This window comes from Oncorhynchus gorbuscha, linkage group LG03 (genome assembly GCF_021184085.1).
Source record: "Oncorhynchus gorbuscha isolate QuinsamMale2020 ecotype Even-year linkage group LG03, OgorEven_v1.0, whole genome shotgun sequence".
Classification (NCBI taxonomy): domain Eukaryota; kingdom Metazoa; phylum Chordata; class Actinopteri; order Salmoniformes; family Salmonidae; genus Oncorhynchus; species Oncorhynchus gorbuscha.
Genome location: NC_060175.1, coordinates 50,657,894 through 50,678,058, shown reverse-complemented (window position 1 = coordinate 50,678,058; position 20,165 = coordinate 50,657,894). Strand labels below are relative to the sequence as shown.

Genomic DNA, 20,165 nt, shown 5'->3' with positions numbered 1-20,165 from the left:
CATTGAAGTTTAAATCTAAAATGGTTTTAAGGTTAGTATGTAAGGATTATGGTATGGATTAAGGTTCTAACAATGCGATATAACAATGAGATGTAGGTTTAGTTATACAAATCTTTGGTTAGGGTATGGACGTCCAAAGCATCCCAGATAGCGCTGCCCCATAACATGTAAGGGGAAGAAGAAGCGTTTTAATATGGCGCTCGTGAGGTCGTTGCGGATCAGTTCAGAACGCAGAAAGTACAGGGAGTACACGCTGCTGTTCAACAAGTTGCAAAATACATTAAGTAAAGGATCATTGGAATGCAGAAAGTACAGGGAGTACACGCTGCTGTTCAACAAGTTGCAAAATACATTAAGTAAAGGATCATTGGAATGCAGAAAGTACAGGGAGTACACGCTGCTGTTCAACAAGTTGCTAAATACATTAAGTAAAGGATCATTGGAATGCAGAAAGTACAGGGAGTACACGCTGCTGTTCAACAAGTTGCTAAATACATTAAGTAAAGGATCATTGGAATGCAGAAAGTACAGGAGTACACACTGCTGTTCAACAAGTTGCAAAATACATTAAGTAAAGGATCATTGGAATGCAGAAAGTACAGGGAGTACACGCTGCTGTTCAACAAGTTGCTAAATACATTAAGTAAAGGATCATTGGAATGCAGAAAGTACAGGGAGTACACGCTGCTGTTCAACAAGTTGCTAAATACATTAAGTAAAGGATCATTGGAATGCAGAAAGTACAGGGAGTACACGCTGCTGTTCAACAAGTTGCAAAATACATTAAGTAAAGGATCATTGGAATGCAGAAAGTACAGGGAGTACACGCTGCTGTTCAACAAGTTGCTAAATACATTAAGTAAAGGATCATTGGAATGCAGAAAGTACAGGGAGTACACGCTGCTGTTCAACAAGTTGCTAAATACATTAAGTAAAGGATCATTGGAATGCAGAAAGTACAGGGAGTACACGCTGCTGTTCAACAAGTTGCAAAATACATTAAGTAAAGGATCATTGGAATGCAGAAAGTACAGGGAGTACACGCTGCTGTTCAACAAGTTGCTAAATACATTAAGTAAAGGATCATTGGAATGCAGAAAGTACAGGGAGTACACGCTGCTGTTCAACAAGTTGCTAAATACATTAAGGATAATCGGAACGCAGACCAGATGAGGGTACATTCAACACATATCATCTAACAAAGTGAATATTCTTCAAATATGTTGTGATGTATTATAACATACCCCACAATGTGGTTACTAAAGTCCGATTTGAATGTACTATTTTTGGCTGTATAACATATACAAGTGGTCCATTTTCAGGTTTAGAAGAAGTGACTGATAAATGCTAACTTCCGTTCGTATAAACTGGCATACAGAAATCGGTGGTGCTAGTCAATACTGTTTTTAACTGTAATGCAGTCGATTGTTAAAGACATCAGGGTTGACTTGGCATCCATACAAGCGTAATACTCCGATTTCTACCTCAAGATAGTGTGAAATACACATAAACAAGAACCTAAATGTAGGCCAATTTTGCTGGGGGAAATGAGGCGACCCAGGATCTCGACCCACGGTCCTTTCCCCCCACACGTTTCCATGGCAATTCTATTGTTTCGGGTCGAGTTCAATAGTTTCAATGCATTATACCGCTTCTCTACCACAGCTAGAATAATGAGACAGATATTTCACTGGAAGTATAAATGTGAAGCATCCGGTTGGCGTTTCCACTCACTATCAAATATGGCGGGCAGTGGAAGAAGATGGAAAGAGATGGATTTTGGCCAACATTCTGCAATTTTTCTCATCGATTAAACATTTGACTTCAATACAGTTGTCTGTTCCCAAAACTAGAATATGATATGAACAGAGTGGACTAAGTTTTGTAGACTTTACCCTTTGCAAAAGTTTTTTTTTTAAATCGCTCCGTTTAAGAGTGCAAATACGAATTGAGTTACTGCACACGCGCACTTTAGATTAGGCGTTCCCTAACAGACATGGAGCTGTTTACTAGAATGAGCCAATAGGATATCGCTAGTCCGTGCTTGACTCTGCCCACTTTGACTCATTTGTTCCCATTGTAAACGAAAAGTTGTGGTCTATCTTGATTTAGTTATACAAATCTTTGTCACTACATTCCAGAAGGACAAGTATCTCTGCTGCACTCCACCAATCAGGTCTTTACGGTAGAGTGGCCAGTCGGAAGCCACTCCTCAATAAAAGGCACATGACAGCCCGGTTGGAGTTTGCCAAAAGACACCTAAAGCACTCTAACTAGGAGAAACAAGATGCTCTGGTCTGATGAAACCAATATTGAACTCTTTGGCCTGAATGCCAAGCTTCACTTATAGAGGAAGCCTGGCACCATCCCCACGGTAAACCATGGTGGCAGCATCGTGCTGTGGGAATGTTCTTCAGCTGCAGGGACTGGGAGACTAGTCAGGATCGAGGGAAAGATGAACAGAACAAAGTACAGAAAGGTCCTTCGCACCTTCCAACAGGAAAACAACCCTACGCACACAGCAAAGACAACGCAGGAGTGGCTTCGGGACAAGTCTCTGAATGTCCGTGTGTCCTGGCCAGAGCCTGGACTTGAACCCAATTGAACATCTTTGGAGAGACCTGAAAATAGCTGTGCAGCGACGCGCCCCATCCATCCTGACAGAGCTTGTGAGGATCTGCAGAGAAGAATGGGAGAAACTCCCCAAATACAGGTGCTAAGCTTGTAGCGTCATACCCAAGAACACGAGGCTGTAATCAATAGCTACCAAAGGTGCTTCAACAAAGTACTGAGTAAAGGGTCTGAATACATATGCAAATATGATATTTCATATTTTTTATACATTTGCAAAAATGTCTAAAAACATGTTTTTGCTTTATCATTAGTATTAGGTTGTAACGTAACAAAATGTGGAATAAGTCAAGGGGTCTGAAAACTTTCTGAATGCACTGTAGGCAGATGTTTCTTTCCAAATCATGTCCAATCAATTGAATAAACCACAGGTGGACTCCAATCAAGTTGTAGAAACATCAAGGATGATCAATGAAAACAGGATGCACCTGAGCTCATTTGAGTCTCATCGCAAAGGGTCTGAATACTTAAGCAAATCAGAGTTTAAGTGTCTTTAAATCAAATGTGCAAAAATAACTTTGCACTTTGTCATTATGAAGCATTGTGTGTAGATTGAGAGAGGATATTAATTTAATCCATTTCAGAATAAGGCTGTAACGTAACAAAATGTGGAAAAAAATCAAGGGGTCTGAATACTTTCCGAACGCACCGTACATTCATGCCAGCACCTTCAATCTGGAGCGTTTCTTCTATAATAAGATACTAATCCTCCAATTGCATTGCCTTGCTTTCTCCACGTTATGTACTTCAGGGTGGGCATACATCTGACAAACCACTGAGTGTCCCCTGCATGTTTTATTTCAAATGTCTGGAATCTATAGCTGCAAGGCTGTGCATGTCTCATGTTCCACTAATATAGACACAGAACTGTTGGCATTTTCTTTATTCTGGAAAAAGAGTAAACATAAGCATGTATAAATACAACCATCTTGAGTTTCCAGTTTAAATGATTGCCGGTAAACACACATGACAACCGATGGAGTATAGGCTACACGAACGTCACATTATAAATCCCAGAGTCCACATACTGTATCACTCACTGATAGTATGACTTTATAGCAAGACACTTTCATTAAGTTTACTGTCCTTTTCTTGCACAAACAATAAAAAAAAATTAAGAGCATTTATTAATTCACATGGCACATAGTTTTGAAAATACTGTTCGACTATAAGCACTAGCACTTTGGTAGTCTTGATCTGCGACAACTACACTGCTTTTTCATATAGTGATTTGCAATGCTTTGACAATTGAATCGAGGACTAATGGTATGCATGCCCTGTTCTATTTGTACACGTCAAACTATTACAGCAATGCAATAGGGCAGTCAACCCTGTTCCTGGAGTACTGCAGGATTTTTGTTCCAACTAAGGCACCACACCTGACCGAACTGATCACTTCGGCGTTGCATAAATTCAACACACCTAGTCTTCCAGGTCAGCTAAAGCAACAACATGAAGTGCCTGCAGCACGCCAGGAACAGGGTTGCCTGCCCCTGCAATAGGGCATTTACCTAATACATCTTCTAATACAAAATCTGAATGGTCAATTTCTAGTGTGTATGATATGTTCATGATACTGTCGTTGGCATTTGGAGAACTGGACAAGTTGAATCACATCCACTCATTCCCACATGTACCGATATGCAAGTGATTTTTGTCTTTGACAGAAAGCTCTGGTTAAGCAAAGACCCATTAGCTTTGTTTGACAGAAAAGGATCAGTTAGGCGCAGACCTCCAGGCAGAGTAGGAACATTTCAAACCATTTCCAGAAGCCTCAGATATAAAGGTGTTACGACAGACACTTCCATGCACATTAAGAGAAACAAAATTACCTCTGCCATTTTTTTAAATGCCCACTTAATTCTCTCCACCAGGACTTAATCCCGACCTGAAGAAAGCATTGTACTTTAAAAATTAAAAAAAGGTATTAAACTCATTTTGAAGCCAATCACATTTTTACCTGTAAATCAGTTTCTGTAAAAACAATTAAGTGGGTGATAAGGCAAGCTTACCCCACACACGGCATCATTGACCAGCACTGAATGCCTGTCCTACATGATCATCGTGATCCATTCCACCATTCCAATCAAATGGAATGTCATTTGTGATCCGCTGTGGTGTGCAACGCATTCCGATTCCATCAATCAGTTTCCACACTAGTTCAGTCATAATATGGCAGTCTGGTCTGGGGACTCCTGACATTGCACATCTTCCACAGAAAGATTCCCATAGTCAGAAACAACTTCCTCCATCCAGTTTCCTGTAGTTATTTAGGTGGCGGCTTCACATGACGGATCACTTTCTTCTCGTACACGGTCCTCATGGTCTTCTCGACCTGTTTGAGAAACACCTGGGGAATCCGACCACACAGGGTGTTGACAGTGTCCAGAAACTTGGTCTGGAGGGGATAGAACAGCGACTGGAACATGTTGTCCTCAAAGGGGTACTGTAAAACAGAATCATTGCAGGCCTAAGGGTTAGACACCAGTTGTGGTAGCTTATCAAACCTCTTATAAATCAACTGTGCCAGTGGCTTACAGTAGGTACAGTAGAAGGGGATGGATATGAATCAAATTGTCTGGTTAATAAAAGGCTTATCTATGGACAGCAGAGGGGGCTGATGTTGCGGTGAGACAAGGATTTCCTTATGTTAAACATTTCCCACAGCATTTCCAAGGAGAGAAAAGGACAGAAGGATTGAATACCAAGGTTGATCATTTTCTGAGATCCTCCCCCTTCATATTTTGTTGCCTTTGTCCCATAGGATGTAGCAATCTAGTAACGAAACTTGCAGTTTTTAGTGAAACAATCCACTCAAATGAATAGATTATTCTTACCTCATGTATTGCATCATACACTACTTTAAAGGCTGGCTGCTTGTCATCATGATACACTCCTCGGTTCCCGTGGAGAATGGACACGCCTTCCTGTTCCGCTCCTTTACAGTTGCTCCCATACATGCAGTGATCAGGCCTGTAGTTCCACTGGCATGGGAAGGTGTACAGAGACTCTGCAAACACAGGAACACACCATTACATCAGATCTCTTCACAATGTCTCAAAGCTTACCATAGTGTATACTGTGACACCAGTATTGAAAAAATAAATAAACTGATTAGTACCAAAGACAGCATTTAGAAAAAAAACAAATTACTTCAACCTGTGGTTGAACAATGATAATCGTTCAGAACTCATGTTTTGCTGTTCCCAAAACATATCAATTATCAAATGGCTTGCTTCACAACTAAAATGATTCCAGTCCTTTGAAAAATGCATTAAATCTTGGCTTGGGAATAGAGAAAAACACCAACGGAGGATCCCCTTCATCCAGAAACAAGGGCAGCAACCTACTCTCAGAGCATTTCGTATTATTCTGTAAGTAAAACCCGGGACACTACATTTAGTATGATGTTTGTATAGTATGTATTAATTTGTGGATGTCCATCACCTATTTCATATATGTTACGGATTACATTTTGTATTATGTTACAAATTTGCTAACTGTACAATATGTTGAATTTGCCAAACATGTTACTAATTCTAACTAGGTGGCTAACGTTAACTAGCTCGCCAACGTTAGTTAAGCTGCGAGGTTAATGTTACGTGAAGGGTTAAAGCTAGGGTTAGCTAAGTAGTTGCAAAGTAGCTAAAAAGTAGCTAGTTGCTAAAATGCTAAAGTTGTCCGTGATGAGATTTGAACTCGCAACCATTGTGTTGCTAGATGGGTTAGGGTTAAGTTTAGGAGTTAGCCTTAACTCTTCCCCTTTAACCTAGGTGAAGAGTTAGCTAAAATGGTTAAAGTTAGGGGAAGGATTAGCTAAGTAGTTTCAAAGTTGCTCAAAAGTAGTTGATAATTAGCTAAAATACTAAAGTTGTCCGTGATGAGATTCAAACTCACCCATCCCATCCATCCACCCCACTTTCGTTTTTGCCTTAAGTAACCATCTGATAGAACCATATGAAAAGTAACACATCACACTAAATGGAGTGTCTCGGATTTACGTACAGAATAATACTAAATGCTCTGAGACCAGGTAACGGGCAGACATAAAAGGAGAAAGATCAGACACATGACAGAGACTAAAGTCTTTCCATGTTGGATGCAGATCGTTCAGTGACTGGCTGCTCCCTCCACGTGGCCCTTTAAAACATTTGGGGATGCTGCTAGGGATATGCTTGTTTAGCAGACAGGTTCCATTCATGTTGTCAGACAAATAATGCTCCTGCCAAGTCTACTTAAGGCTTGGAACACTTGGTACTTGTGACTGAATTTGCTGCAGCCGCAGGCTTGTTTAGTTCCACAGCATTGACCTCATTCAGGAGTTTTTTATTATGGTTGTATTAGAGCAGGAAAACCAATAATGACACCTGCCTGAAGGAATTGTATTGAATTCCATACAAGATGACATTTATGCAACCAACCTTGGAATCATGTTTTGGGGAAACATTATAAATTGATGCAAGCTTAAGTACAGCTCTTGCTTTCAACATGAATGGCGGTGAAATGATATACCATTTCATTTTTGTATATTTGTGGTGTGGTAGAGTGTACCTGGGTTGTAGTGGAAGATAATGTTGAGGAGGTCTTGGTCGCCCCAAGTGATGTGGTTCTTGTACTTCTGGTAGAGTGGGTGGAGGAGGTCCTCCCATGACAGGCCACTGGGTATCATGCTGTTCTGGAGTAGGAAAAAGGACTGGTTTACTCTACAACCCAAGTAGCAGCTGCACATCTTACACAACAGAAATGCCCGATTTGAAAGGAGCGAATTTACAGAGTTTTAGCCAAGTATTCCCCAAGTTACAATTTGTAATGATCTTTCTTGGATGCAGGGAAATGCCAATTTGAGCTTGAGTGTGCTGAAGCACTGCTCTAATGTTAGTGCGGCACTCACAGAGCCTTAAATCATTGCCTTACGCTACATTGAGCACTCCCAACTGTTGAGACGGAGTGTCAATAAGTGCCATGTCTTAAGCTGGCTGGCTTCAGACAGATATGATTGAATGATACAACTACTCTCCTTAGAGATTTAACTCAGAGGTGGACAACAGGGCAGAAATGCTCAGTAGTGAATGACACGGGACGGGGAATATGACCAAAATGTTGATTGATTGATGATCCTTACTTTGAACAAAGTTCTTCGGATCCTTGTGAGGTTCATCAGCATGACTCCAGAGTTGACCCCGGTGACCCCATAGAAGGGGTGGCGTGCGAAGCGGCTGTACCAGCCAATCTTGGGGATCTCATGCTCTGGGGCCATAGCAGCAAGCTGGGTGGTGTTGAAGGCCTTGAGGAAACTCCACATATCATCCATGGGCCTGAGGAACAGCACATCTGTATCCACGTAGAGCAGAGAGTCCACGTCCTTCAGGATCACCTGTTGTCACGACAATCACGTGGAAGTTACAATCAGAATACCACATTTTTTCCTATTCCAGTGACAGACCTTTATACATACATACAGTAAGTGCCATCTAAAAACTGACAATGGCTTGAGGGAAGAGAGCAATCACAAAGCAATCTGTTCCTGATGAGAATCAAATATCACTTGGCACCTGCAAAGTATGTGGTTTGTAGAGAATCATCCGCCAATCAATCAAACTGCAGTCATGGATTGCTTAATACTTTTTACAATGGTGTAATGCAATGTGTACGAAGATAAAGCAATGTGTGTGTGTAAAGGTCAATGGGTATGAATAAATCCATATATATTACCATGCTAAGGTAATTGATTATATACAAATGTAATACAAGTACAATCCATAATAAAAGGATACACCATTATTCTCTGGGTATATCACTCGTATTCTTGCGTAAACTAAGCTCATCCTATTTATCTAATCGAAAATGCATTGGGGTCAGAATGCAGCACTGAGTGGAACAGAAATAGGAAACATAACCTGGACAATTATCTAAACACATTTGCTGATTAATATATATCTATATCAGTTTAAATCAGTGTATATGTTTGATAAATACGATATAGTACACAGAGAGGTGAGAGACAATGTGCTGTAGCCTTACAGGGAGAAACAGCCTCTGGGCAGCGCAGGGCTTGAACAGCTTTTTCCATTCCTCTGCATTCCCCACAGAGAACGTGATTGGGTAGATACTGTACTGGAACTTGTTGGAGATAGCACGGTCCCACTGGCTCAGCTGAAAGAGAAACTACAACGTTACAAGACACCATCAGACATCATCATCTGTTAGAGGTAGCACAGCCATCACAGGGTGTCTCCTTTATCATCACATATCTAACTTCCAAAGTAACAAATCTGCAACTCGAAAGGTTGAGTCAAGGTGTATGGGAGAGAGGTCACTGAAAGAGCAAATGGAAATATTCCTTATTCTGACACGATACACTCCTGAGTGTTCAAGACTACATACGGGTGCCTTCAGAATGTATTCAGACCCCTTGACTTTTTCCACATTGTTATGTTACAGCCTTATTCTAAAATGGATTTTAAAAATCATCATAATCCTCAGCAATCTGCACACAATACCCCATAAATGACAAAGCGAAAACAGTTTCAGACATTTTTGCAAATTTATTACAAATAAAAAACATACCTTATTTACAGTGGGTATAGAAAGTCACCACCCACTTTCAAAATGTTCACCTTTTGTTGCCTACAGCCTTACAGTAACCCACAACATGCAAGTGGGAGAAAACAAATCTGAAAATGAAAAACACTAAAATACCCTATTTGGATAAGTGAACAACCCTGAGTTAATACTTGGTGGAACCACCTTTTGCTTGAATTACAGCCATGAGTCTCTGTGAATACGTCTCAAACTTTGCTCACCTAGACTGTGCAGTATTTGCCCATTCTTCCTTGCAGAATATTTCAAGCTCAGTCAAATTGCATGGTGACCGCTCATGGACTGCACTCAAGTCATTCCACAGATTCTCAACTGAATTTAGGTCGGGGCTCTGACTAGGCCACTCAAGGACAGTCACCTTCTTGTCCTTCAGCCACTGTACAGTTGCTTTGGCGGTGTTCTTTGGGTCATTGTCATGTTGAAACGTGAACCATCTTCCCATTTTCAACTTCCTGGCAGAGGGCTGCAGGTTCTCAAGAATCTGTCGGTATTTTCCACTTTCCAGTTTCCCTTCTATCCTGACAAGTGCTCCAGTCCCCGCTGAAGAGAAACATACCCACAACAGGATGGTACCACCGCTGTGGTTTACTGTAGGCATGGTGTTCTTCGGTTGGAAAGATGTATTGGGTTTTCGCCAGACATATCGTTTTGCGTTAAGGCCAAAAAGTTCAATTTTGGTCTCATCTGACCACAGCACTTTTTGCCACTTGGCCTCAATCTACAATGTGCTTTTTGGCCAAGCTTAAATGAGACTTAATGTGGCTTTTTTTGAGGAGTTTTTTCTTCTTCTTCTTGCCACCCTCCCATAGACGCCAGATTTGTGGAGCGCTTGTGATATTGTGGTCACATGCACACATTGACCAGTCTTTGTCATAAAGGCCTGAAGCTCCTTCAAAGTCACCATTGGCTACTTGGTAGCCTGTGATCAGTCAATAAAACCCATAAGCTCACTGCAGAGAAGAATGGGAGAAACTCCCCAAATACAGGTGTGCCAAGCTTGTAGGGTCATACCCAAGAAGTCTGGAGACCATAATCACTGCCAAAGGTGCTTCAACAAAGTACTGAGTAAAGCATATGAATACTTATGTAAATATATTTTTTTAAATGAGTGAAAATGTCTATACCTGCTTTTGCTTTGTCATTATGGGGTATTCTGTGTAAATTGATTATGGGGGGGGGGGACTATTTAAATTACTTTTAGAATACGCCTGTAACCTAACAAAATGTGGAAAAATTCAAAGGGTCTGAATACTTTCCAAATGCACTGTACACATCTAAGGAAGTCATGTCTTTACAGTAAGTGCAGTGGTGTTGTACATTGACCATAATGCTGCCAGCTGTTGCTACAACTACGCCTAACCCAGTGAAACTAACCTAAACTAGAGGTAGCCGATTTGAAGCCCATTCTGTCCAAGCCTGAGGGTTACCCCCTCAAAGTAAACACTTCTGTCACACAGAGAGGCCTACGCTTTTCTGCTCCGTTAAGATTCTGAAGCCCTCCATAATCGTCAGCATTATTAAATCAAAACAAAGATCAGTGGGCGGAGCTGGCTGGGTTTCTGTTCGACTAGGAGAAATAGATCGAGGCCAGAACCCCTTTTCACCCCTTTTCTTCTACCTCCTTTTTGACCAGCGCAGGCAGGCCAGACATGGAATGTTCCATCTCCTGCACATATGCTACTGATTTTAGGGTTTAACTAACTCAACTTCCTGGCTAGCATGAAGCCAATTATAAAAGGGGAGGTTCACATGCTACACAGACCATACCCCATAAACACTCAAAGGGCATGTAGCCTCACACACGCATGCTGTTTTCATTTACCAGTATGTATACCTTTAGATTTACAGCTACACAGTAGCCCAACACATTGACTTTGTAAAGCTTGGCTCGTGAATAAACAAAGTAAAGATGACTGCATTGGGTAACGCAGTGAGACAAATGTCTGAGTGACAGGATCGGCCTTGAGATAAAAAGGGTCTGAAGCCCGTAAGATGTTGAAGCAAGTGGGAGTTCAAAAAGCTTACATGTTTTTTAATTTATTTTTTAAACAAGCTCACATCTCATAGTAAATGTAGTATATTCCTGAGCAGCAACCAAGATATACATGAGAACCATGAGTCTCTGAAAATATTCAATAAGGCCTATATTTTGAGAATTAGTGTTTTCCTTTTCCAGAAACATACCGTACCTAAAGCCTAGATTATGTACTCTAGTACCTGCCTGAGGGTACTTACCTTCTTTTCAAACTGAGAGGCCAAGGGGTCCTCTGCAAAGATGTGGAACTTGATCCTCTTGATGCTGAAGAGAAGGGCCGACTTGACCATGGTAAGCGTCTCGTCCAGGCGGTTCCCGCAGGCCACCACGGCCAGGTGCATGACTTCTTCAGCTCGGGCGCGCTTCGATGAGAGCCTGCCCAGTCCCATGTCACTCCTCTGTCTGATACAAGGGAACACACAGGGGCAACAAGGCTAAAGACTCAGTTTACAGAAGCCTCATCAAATAACATCCAAACAGCAGAGCCATGTCGCTCCAAAGCAAGGCTGCTACTTTATCAAGGACATATCAACGGCAAAATCATGAGAACACATCTACAGCTTTTTCTTTTAAGAGGCACGGCAGGAACATGACAGGATATGCCTGAGACACATACATTCCAGACAGCACATCACACTGTTTCTACTGACAGACAGCTAACCAACACGTCCATATTCAAGGCCTTCGTTAAGACGTCCCTGAAGAGTGTTCAGAGTGAGCAGAACTCCCTCCCCCTGTACTGTAGGTCTGTATACATCCACTGGGCTTTGTTCTAGTGCTCAAGTTTCAATATCCGATTTAAAAATCATTCTCTCTGCACAGCAGCAGAGACTGCCATTAAATTCAAATGGATTCAGCAGAGTTGAATATGAAGTCTGAAAAATATATGATTTTTATAACTCAATGTAGAACTAGACCGAGATACTCCGAGCTGCACTTTGCATATACTGTATGGGCTGGGTGTTTTTTATTTATTTATATAACACCTGTAAATGTAGGCATTAGCATGAGCAAAGGAAGAATACAAACTCATGGCCACAAAAATCCTCCTTTCGAACAAAGCATCCTTTGTCTATCAGTTGTGAAAGGATTTTGGAAAGGTGGGTTGCAGGCAGTCTCCAAGCGTGACACTTCATTTTCTGCATGGCTGAGGGACAATCATGCAACACAGATTATGATTGATGGGCTCAAGAGAAACCTGGTCCTCTAGTCTTTGATGGCTCTTTCAAGAACAATTCATGTTTATGAGCATGTACTGTGCACAATATTAGTAGGGGGAATGTAATACTGAGGAAGAGGCATATTCTCTTTTAATCTGCAACCTAACCCTAAAATGTGTTGTTCTATGATACATACTAAGCTCAGCAACAAAAGAAACGTCCTCTCACTGTCAACTGCGTTTGTTTTCAACAAACTTAACATGTGGAAATATTTGTATGAACATAACAAGATTCAACAACTAAGACACAAACTGAACAAGTTCCACAGACATGTGACTAACAGAAATTGAATAATGTGTCCCTGAACAAAGGGGAGGGGTCAAAATCAAAAGTAACAGTCAGGATCTGGCAGAGGTGTGGACTCCAGTCACACTTGGACTTGAGCCACAAATATGATGACTTGCAACTCGACTTTGACACCAATGACTTGTGATTTAACTTGGACTTGAGCCTTATGACTCGACCTGACACCCTCCCCAAGCCCAAATATTAAAAATGATGCGGTTAAAAAAAAAGTGTGCAGTGCATCAACTCTTCATTTAACGGATTACAGTTTGAATCGGACAGCAGCCAATCAAATTGTACCAGCTGAGAAAAAGTTGCGCGTGGCAGTGCAGAGGAAAGTAGGCGGGTGAATTCAGATGGAGCCCTTGGAAAGATGATACCCAGGATTATTATGTTCGGATATAAAGACGACGCTGACGCTGTATCAACAAAAAAACGGATTGCAACTTGCAAAACATGCGGGAAGAAAATTAGACGGAGGCGAAACAATTTAGAACTTTGTTCGACATTTGAAGCTGCACAAAGAACGGTAAGTTGTGGCTAATATAGACGACAGCTATAACTTATAACTTGGCTAGTGTAGCATGTAGGCTGAACGAGGCAATTAACCTACTGTTCCTAGGCCGTCATTGAAAATAAGAATTTGTTCTTAACGGACTTGCAGAGTTAAATAAAGGTCAAATAAATAAATAAAAAATCACACTTTTTGCTAGTCCTGTCTGGTCCAGCGACGGTGGGTTTGTGCCCATAGGCATAACATTGTTGCCGGTGATGTCCGGTGAGGACCTGCCTTACAACAGGCCTACAGCCCAGCCTCTCTCAGCCTTTTGTGGACAGTCTGAGCACTGATGGAGGGATTGTGTGTTCCTGGTGTAACTCGGGCAGTTGTTGTTGCCATCCTGTACCTGTCCCACAGGTGTGATGTTCGGATGTACCGATCCTGTGCAGGTGTTGTTACACGTGGTCTGCCACTGCGAGGATGATCAGCTGTCCGTTCTGTCTCCCTGTAGCGCCGTCTTTAGGCGTCTCGCAGTACGGACATTGCAATTTATTGCCCTGGCCACATCTGCAGTCCTCATGCCTCCTTGCAGCATGCCTAAGGCACGTTCACACAGATGAGCAGGGACCCTGGGCATCTTTCTTTTGGTGTTTTTCAGAGTCAATAGAAAGGGTCTTTATTGTCCTTAGTTTTCATAACTGTGAGCTTAATTGCCTACCGTCTGTAAGCTGTTAGTGTCTTAACGACCGTTCCACAGGTGCATGTTCATTAATTACTTATGGTTCATTGAACAGGCATGGGAAACAGTGTTTAAACCCTTTAAAATGAAGCTCTGTGAAATTATTTGGATTTTTACGAATTAGCTTTGAAAGTCAGGGTCCTGAAAAAGGGACGCTTATTGTTTTGCTGAGCTTATATCTGGCCTGGACCAGTAAAATGAATGTTGTGAACACAGACACAGCAAAGCCCCATTAAGAAGCACATGCTGCTTATGTGAGGTAGTATGAGTGTTAGAATGACAATACCAGTCAAAAGTTCAAGGGTTTTATTTTATTCGTTCTATTCATTGCAATGTAGAATAATAGCGAAGACATCAAAGCTTTGAAATAACACATATGGAATCATGTAGTAACCAAAAAGTGTTACACAAATCAAACTATATATTTTAGATTCTTAAAAGTAGCCACCCTTTGCCTTGACAGCTTTGCACACACTTGACATTCTCTCAACCAGCTTCATGAGGAATGCTTTTCAACAGTCTTGAAGGAGTTCCCACATGTTGAGCACTTGTTGGCTGCTTTTTCTTCACGCTGCGGTCCAACTCATCCCAAACCATCTCAATTGGGTTGAGGTCAGGTGATTATAGAGGCCAGGTCATCTGATTCAGCACTCCATCGCTCTCCTTCTTGGTCAAATAGCCCTTACACAGCCTGGAGGTGTGTTTTGGGTCATTGTCCAAAGTCCCGCTAAGCACAAACCAGGTGGGATGGGGTATCGCTGCAGAGTGCTGTGGTAACCAGCATGGCTAAGTGTGCCTTGAATTCTAAATAAATCACTGACAGTGTCACCAGCAAAGCACCCCCACACCATCACACATCCTCCTCCATGTTTCACAGTGGGAACCACACATGCAGAGATCATCCATTCACCTACTCTGCGTCTCATAAAGACATGGCGTTTGGAACCAAAAACCTCAAATATAGACTCCTCAGACCAAAGGACAAATTTACACCGGTTTACTGTCCATTGCTCATGTTCATTGGCCCAAGCAAGTCTCTTCTTCTAATTGGTGTCCTTTAGTACTGGTTTCTTTGCAGCAAATCGTCCATGAAGGCCTGATTCACGCAGTCTCCTCTGAACAGATGATGTTGAGATGTGTCTGTTACTTGAACTCTGAAGCATTTTATTTGGGCTGCAATCTGAGCTGCAGTTAACTTGAAATAATGTATCCTCTGCAGCAGAGGTAACTCTGGGTCTTCCTCTCCTGTGGTGGTGCTCATGAGAGCCAGTTTCATCATAGCGCTTGATGGTTTTTGCAACTATACTTGAAGAAACTGTCAAAGATCATGACATTTTCCAGATTGACTGACCTTCATGTCTTAAAAAGTAATGATGGACTGTCATTTCACTTATTTGTTCTGTTCTTGCCATAAATTGGACTTGGTCTTTTACCAAATAGAGCTATCGTCTGTATACCACCCCTAATCTTTTCACAACACAACTGATTGGCTCAAATGCATTAAGAAGGAAATCAATTCCACAAATTAACTTTTAACAAGGCCCCCCTGTAAATTGAAATGCATTCCAGGTGACTACCTCCTGAAGCTGGTTGAGAGAACGCCAACAGTGTGCAAAGCTGTAGTCAAGGCAAAGGGTGGCTACTCTGAAGAAACACTTTTGTTTACTACATGATTCCATGTGTTATTTCATAGTTTTGCTATCTTCACTGATGTTCTACAGCTTACCTTGTTCAACAAATCTATCAGAATTGACTTACACTATTCAGAATCAGACACGACCCACTACTACAATTAGCTGAAGGCTTGCTTGGATGAAGGCTGTGAGAAGGGAATTTGACCAGAGGTTTTGGAAAAAAATAACAAAAATGTGCTTGCTTTCCTTTCTGAATATGAAAGTCCTCCCTGTGCATAACGGATTTGAATAAAGTTACATTCTCTTTCAGTGAATCATCAGCCCTTGCCATGTGTATTCTGATAAACAGATTTCCCAAGTTACTCAACGCCAGCCTCTGCCCATGTCTCCCAGGAGGTACTTTCTCCCTCTTTCTCCTTCATTGGCTCACTCTCCTGCAAAAAAAAAAGCTTTTCCCCTTGGTAAGGCCCACATAAAATGTCCCTTAAAACTTCACCAGGATGCTTTGGTAAGCAGGGATGTTTCAAGACCTGCAGACAGAGAGAGCAGTCTTTAGTCATCCAAGATGACATTTAGCTTTACATAATGTCACTGCAATTAGAATGAATACCTTGTTTGGGTCAGGGCACACCATTGTACAATATTCGAGATGATGAAGGAAAGTGTGTTGTGACGACACGTGTCGTATATGTACATTTTTCACTTGACTGAGAACTATGTGGGGAAATTCCACAAACAATGATGAGCAGGGAAGAGTAACCAAAACAACATAATAGCATATATCTTATGGCAATTCTATCCCTCTCTTTCACCACAACCAATGGTCAAGGGCCTAAAGCTAAGGCTCTTTTTTTTTTTTTCATTTTGTTTTTCAGAGAGTTATGGTTGGTGAAACCTGCTTCAGTCAATTTCCTCCGTCACCCCATTTCTCTTATCAGTAGAGGGCACACGTGTGTGGGTGTTGTCACTGCTAGGACACTATGGTCCAGTCTGAATGCTTTAGAAACGCTTCCAACCAGTTCACTGATCAAACAGGACAGTGCAGGGCAGCATTTCCCAAACTCGGTTCTCGAGACCCCAAGTGGTGCACGTTTTGGTTTTTGCACCAAACACTACACAGCTGATCTAAAATAATCAACTAATCATCAACCTTTGATCATTTGAATCAGCTGTGTAGTGTTAAGACAAAAAACACAACATGCACCGAGTCTGGGAAACACTGGTGTTGGTGAAAGCAAGCTTTACAACAGAAAGTACTGCCTTTATCAAATCTGGATTATATTATCATATCCGTGATTGCCTGAGAGAGGACAAATATAAGACTAAATGTTTCCACCCCTGGACTGGAATGGTGAAAGACGACAAACCATTGCCTGGTTATTATCCGGAAGGCACAGGAAAGAGGGGGTGAGAGCATGAGATGACATATTGTTTTGACCAGTAGTTGAGATCATCTACACTGAACAAAAAATATAAAAATGCAACAATTTCAAAGATTTTACTGAGTTGCTGTTCATAAGAAAAATCTGTCCATTGAAATACATTTATTGGGCCATAATCTATGAATTTCACATTTCAATGGGAATACAGGTATGCATCACAGATAACTTAAGGTAGGGGAATGGATCAGAAAACCAGTCAGTATCACATAGAGTTGATCAGGCTGTTGATTGTGGCCTGTGGAATGTTGTCCCAATCCTAATGGCTGTTTCAGGTTGCTGGATATTGGCGGGAACTGGAACATGCTGCGTACACGTCGATCCAGAGCATCCCAAACAGGCTCAATGGGTGACATGTCTGGTGAGTATGCAGGCCATGGAAGAACTGGGACATTTTCAGCTTCCAGGAATTGTGTACAGATCCTTGCGACATGGAGACGTGCATTATCATGCTTAAACATGAGGTGATGGCGGCGGATGAACGGCACGGCAATAGGTCTCAGGATCTCGTCACGTTATCGCTGTGCATTCAAATTCTCATCGATAAAATGCAATTGTGTTCGTTGTCCGTAGCTTGCCCATACCATAACCCCAACGCAACCATGGGGCACTCTGTTCACAACATTGACGTCAGCAAACCACTCGCCCACACGATGCAAAACCGGGCATTCATCTGTGAAGAGCACACTTCTCCAGCGTGCCAGTGGTCATCAGAGGTGAGCATTTGCCCACTGAAGTAGGTTACAACACCAAACTGCAGTCAGGTCAAGACGAGGACGCAAATGAGGTTCAATGAGAGTTTGTGCAGAAATTATTTGGTTGTGCAAACCCACAGTTTCATCAGCTGTCCAGGTGGCTGGTCTCAGACGATCCCGTAGGTGAAGAAGCCGGATGTGGAGGTCCTGGGCTGGCGTGGTTACACGTGGTCTGCGGTTGTGAGGCCTGCCAGATGCTCCAAAACGACGTTGGAGGTGGCTTATGGTAGATCAATTAACATTCAACTCTGGCAACAGCTCTGCTGGAGATTCCTGCAGTGAGCATGCTAATTGCACGCGCCCTCAACTTTATCTGTGGCGTTGTGTGACAAAACTGCACATTTAAGAATGACCTTTTATTGTCCTCGTCACAAGGTGCATCTGTGTAATTATCATGCCGTTTAATCAGTTTCTTGACATGTCACATCCGTCAGGTGGATGAATTATCTTGGCAAAGGAGAAACGCTCACTAATAGGGATTTAAACAAATGTGGCCAAAATGAGAGAAATACATTTTTTGTACTTATGGAACATTTCTGTGGTCCTTTATTTCAACTCATGAAACATGGGACCAACATGTTGCCTTTATATTTTTGTTCATTTATATATCTAGAAGTGCTTGTTTACTTTGAAGGGACAAATACTTGTTTTTTTGCCTTTATTTAACTAAGCAAGTCAGTTAAAAGAACAAATCTTATTTTCATTGGCGGCCTAGGATCAGTCTGTTAACTGCCTTGTTCAGGGGCAGAAAGACAGATTTTTACCTTGTCAGCTCGGGGATTCGATCTTGCAGCTCTAACCACTAGGCTACCTACTGCCCAATAAAGGCATAGGTCCTGGATGCAAGTAATTCTATAAGATATGTAAATTTATGCTCGTCAGTCCCCAGCGGTGTAATCAGTGAGTCTCTTTGGACTAATTTATACACCATATTGAAGACCTCTCAAGGTGACCTTTAAACCCGTTAACCACAGGACTTAAAAAGGGATAAACTCCAATTATTTTTACACTCGAGCCTTTTTCTTAAATTGGAGCACAAACAATTATTTTGAGCTCATCATGCGATCAAATATGCACACAACTCACCGAATAGGTGAGAGACTGCGTGCAAATACCTCTGCAATAAATCCAATCAATACATTGATCGGTCATTAAGAGAAATACATGTGATAATAAAAATACGATTTGAATGACAATTGCATGTTTGGTCCTCTTGTGACAGATAAAGCCATTGTTTGTTGGCAACGTCCTTGAATTGAGATTTGAGCCCATGTATGTTTTCGATGGGGGAGTACGTCTCCTGAATGAAGAGGGAAAGGATACGTGTGGACTCATTCCATAACTTCCAAAAGGAACAAAATCAATAAAAAACATATCGGTAAACAGATAGTAATGCAATCCGTAGATTAAAAGTGCAGAAATTACTTTTGAGACATATTACGTCTTTAAATGCGTGCCAAAAGGTTTAAGGGAAAAAAATAGGCGTGGAGAAAAAGCTAATAAATCACATCAACAAGCAATGATCCGAAAATTGCTTACCGTTTTGCGATCGCATTGCCTCTGACTACTTTCGCTTCTTTTCGGTCCGTGAGTGGTTGTTTCTGTAGAATGTGAAGTTCATCGAGAGGCTTTTTTGTTAACTTCGATGCAACAATGTTTCCAAGCCCAGAGGACGTTGGGAAATAGTAATCCTCCGCAACTTCTTTCAAAGGCGAATCGTCTGCAGCATTCCCTCCCAAAAAGTACAAAAGTAGAACAACTCCTAAACAGACAGTGATCACAACAACTTTGCAGTGAATTCTCATCGTGGGAATTTGTTCTAATGATTTGGAGGAGCACAAGATTCCTCTTTCATGTCTGTGAATTGGCAATAACGCCGAGAGTTTACATTTTTGTCGTTACTGCTCTGTTGCATTATGCTGCAGATGATAGAGAGCGAAGAGGAGCTTTGCACATTCATGAACTCAGTGGAGGAGGGTCTAATAGTTTCTTACCGTAATCTCTAGAAGAGATGTTTGAAGTCTCAAATTGAACTCATCCATCGCAATGCATCAAGTAACTGGATTTAGGTTTTTCAAAATTGCATTGATGAAAAATCTACCCACACCAGACAAACACACGTATTGTGCTTTGATCTGGGAGAGCATATATTTTAGTGAATTAATGAGGGGCTTGTGGAGAGCATGCCATGTTTTTTCCAGTAATGAGACACCCATCTTGTGATATCTTAAAACATCAGTGATGGATAGGAATAACAGTTCAGATGTTCACACATCACTGTGTTTCATGGGACAGTGCAATTCCAGGGGACTACTGTGACTGTAGTCT

At 41.6% G+C, this 20,165-nt stretch overlaps 1 protein-coding gene across 2 annotated transcripts; it reads right to left on the bottom strand.

The window, feature by feature from the left end:
• Positions 1 to 3,499: 3,499 nt before the first annotated feature.
• LOC124031506 (glucoside xylosyltransferase 2-like) lies at positions 3,500 to 19,779 on the bottom strand. 2 transcript variants are annotated; one of them, XM_046342808.1, is made up of 7 exons: positions 19,377 to 19,779; positions 11,467 to 11,668; positions 8,653 to 8,796; positions 7,754 to 8,005; positions 7,183 to 7,306; positions 5,469 to 5,641; positions 3,500 to 5,077 (listed from the first exon to the last, which is right to left on the bottom strand). In XM_046342808.1, the coding sequence occupies exons 1-7, from the start codon at positions 19,640 to 19,642 to the stop codon at positions 4,898 to 4,900; spliced, it is 1,341 nt and encodes a 446-aa protein (XP_046198764.1). In that variant the 5' UTR covers positions 19,643 to 19,779; the 3' UTR covers positions 3,500 to 4,897. The 2 variants fall into 2 exon arrangements, with proteins under 2 accessions (XP_046198764.1, XP_046198765.1); XM_046342809.1 differs by having other exon boundaries at positions 8,653 to 8,784.
• Between the last annotated feature and the right edge of the window lie 386 nt (positions 19,780 to 20,165).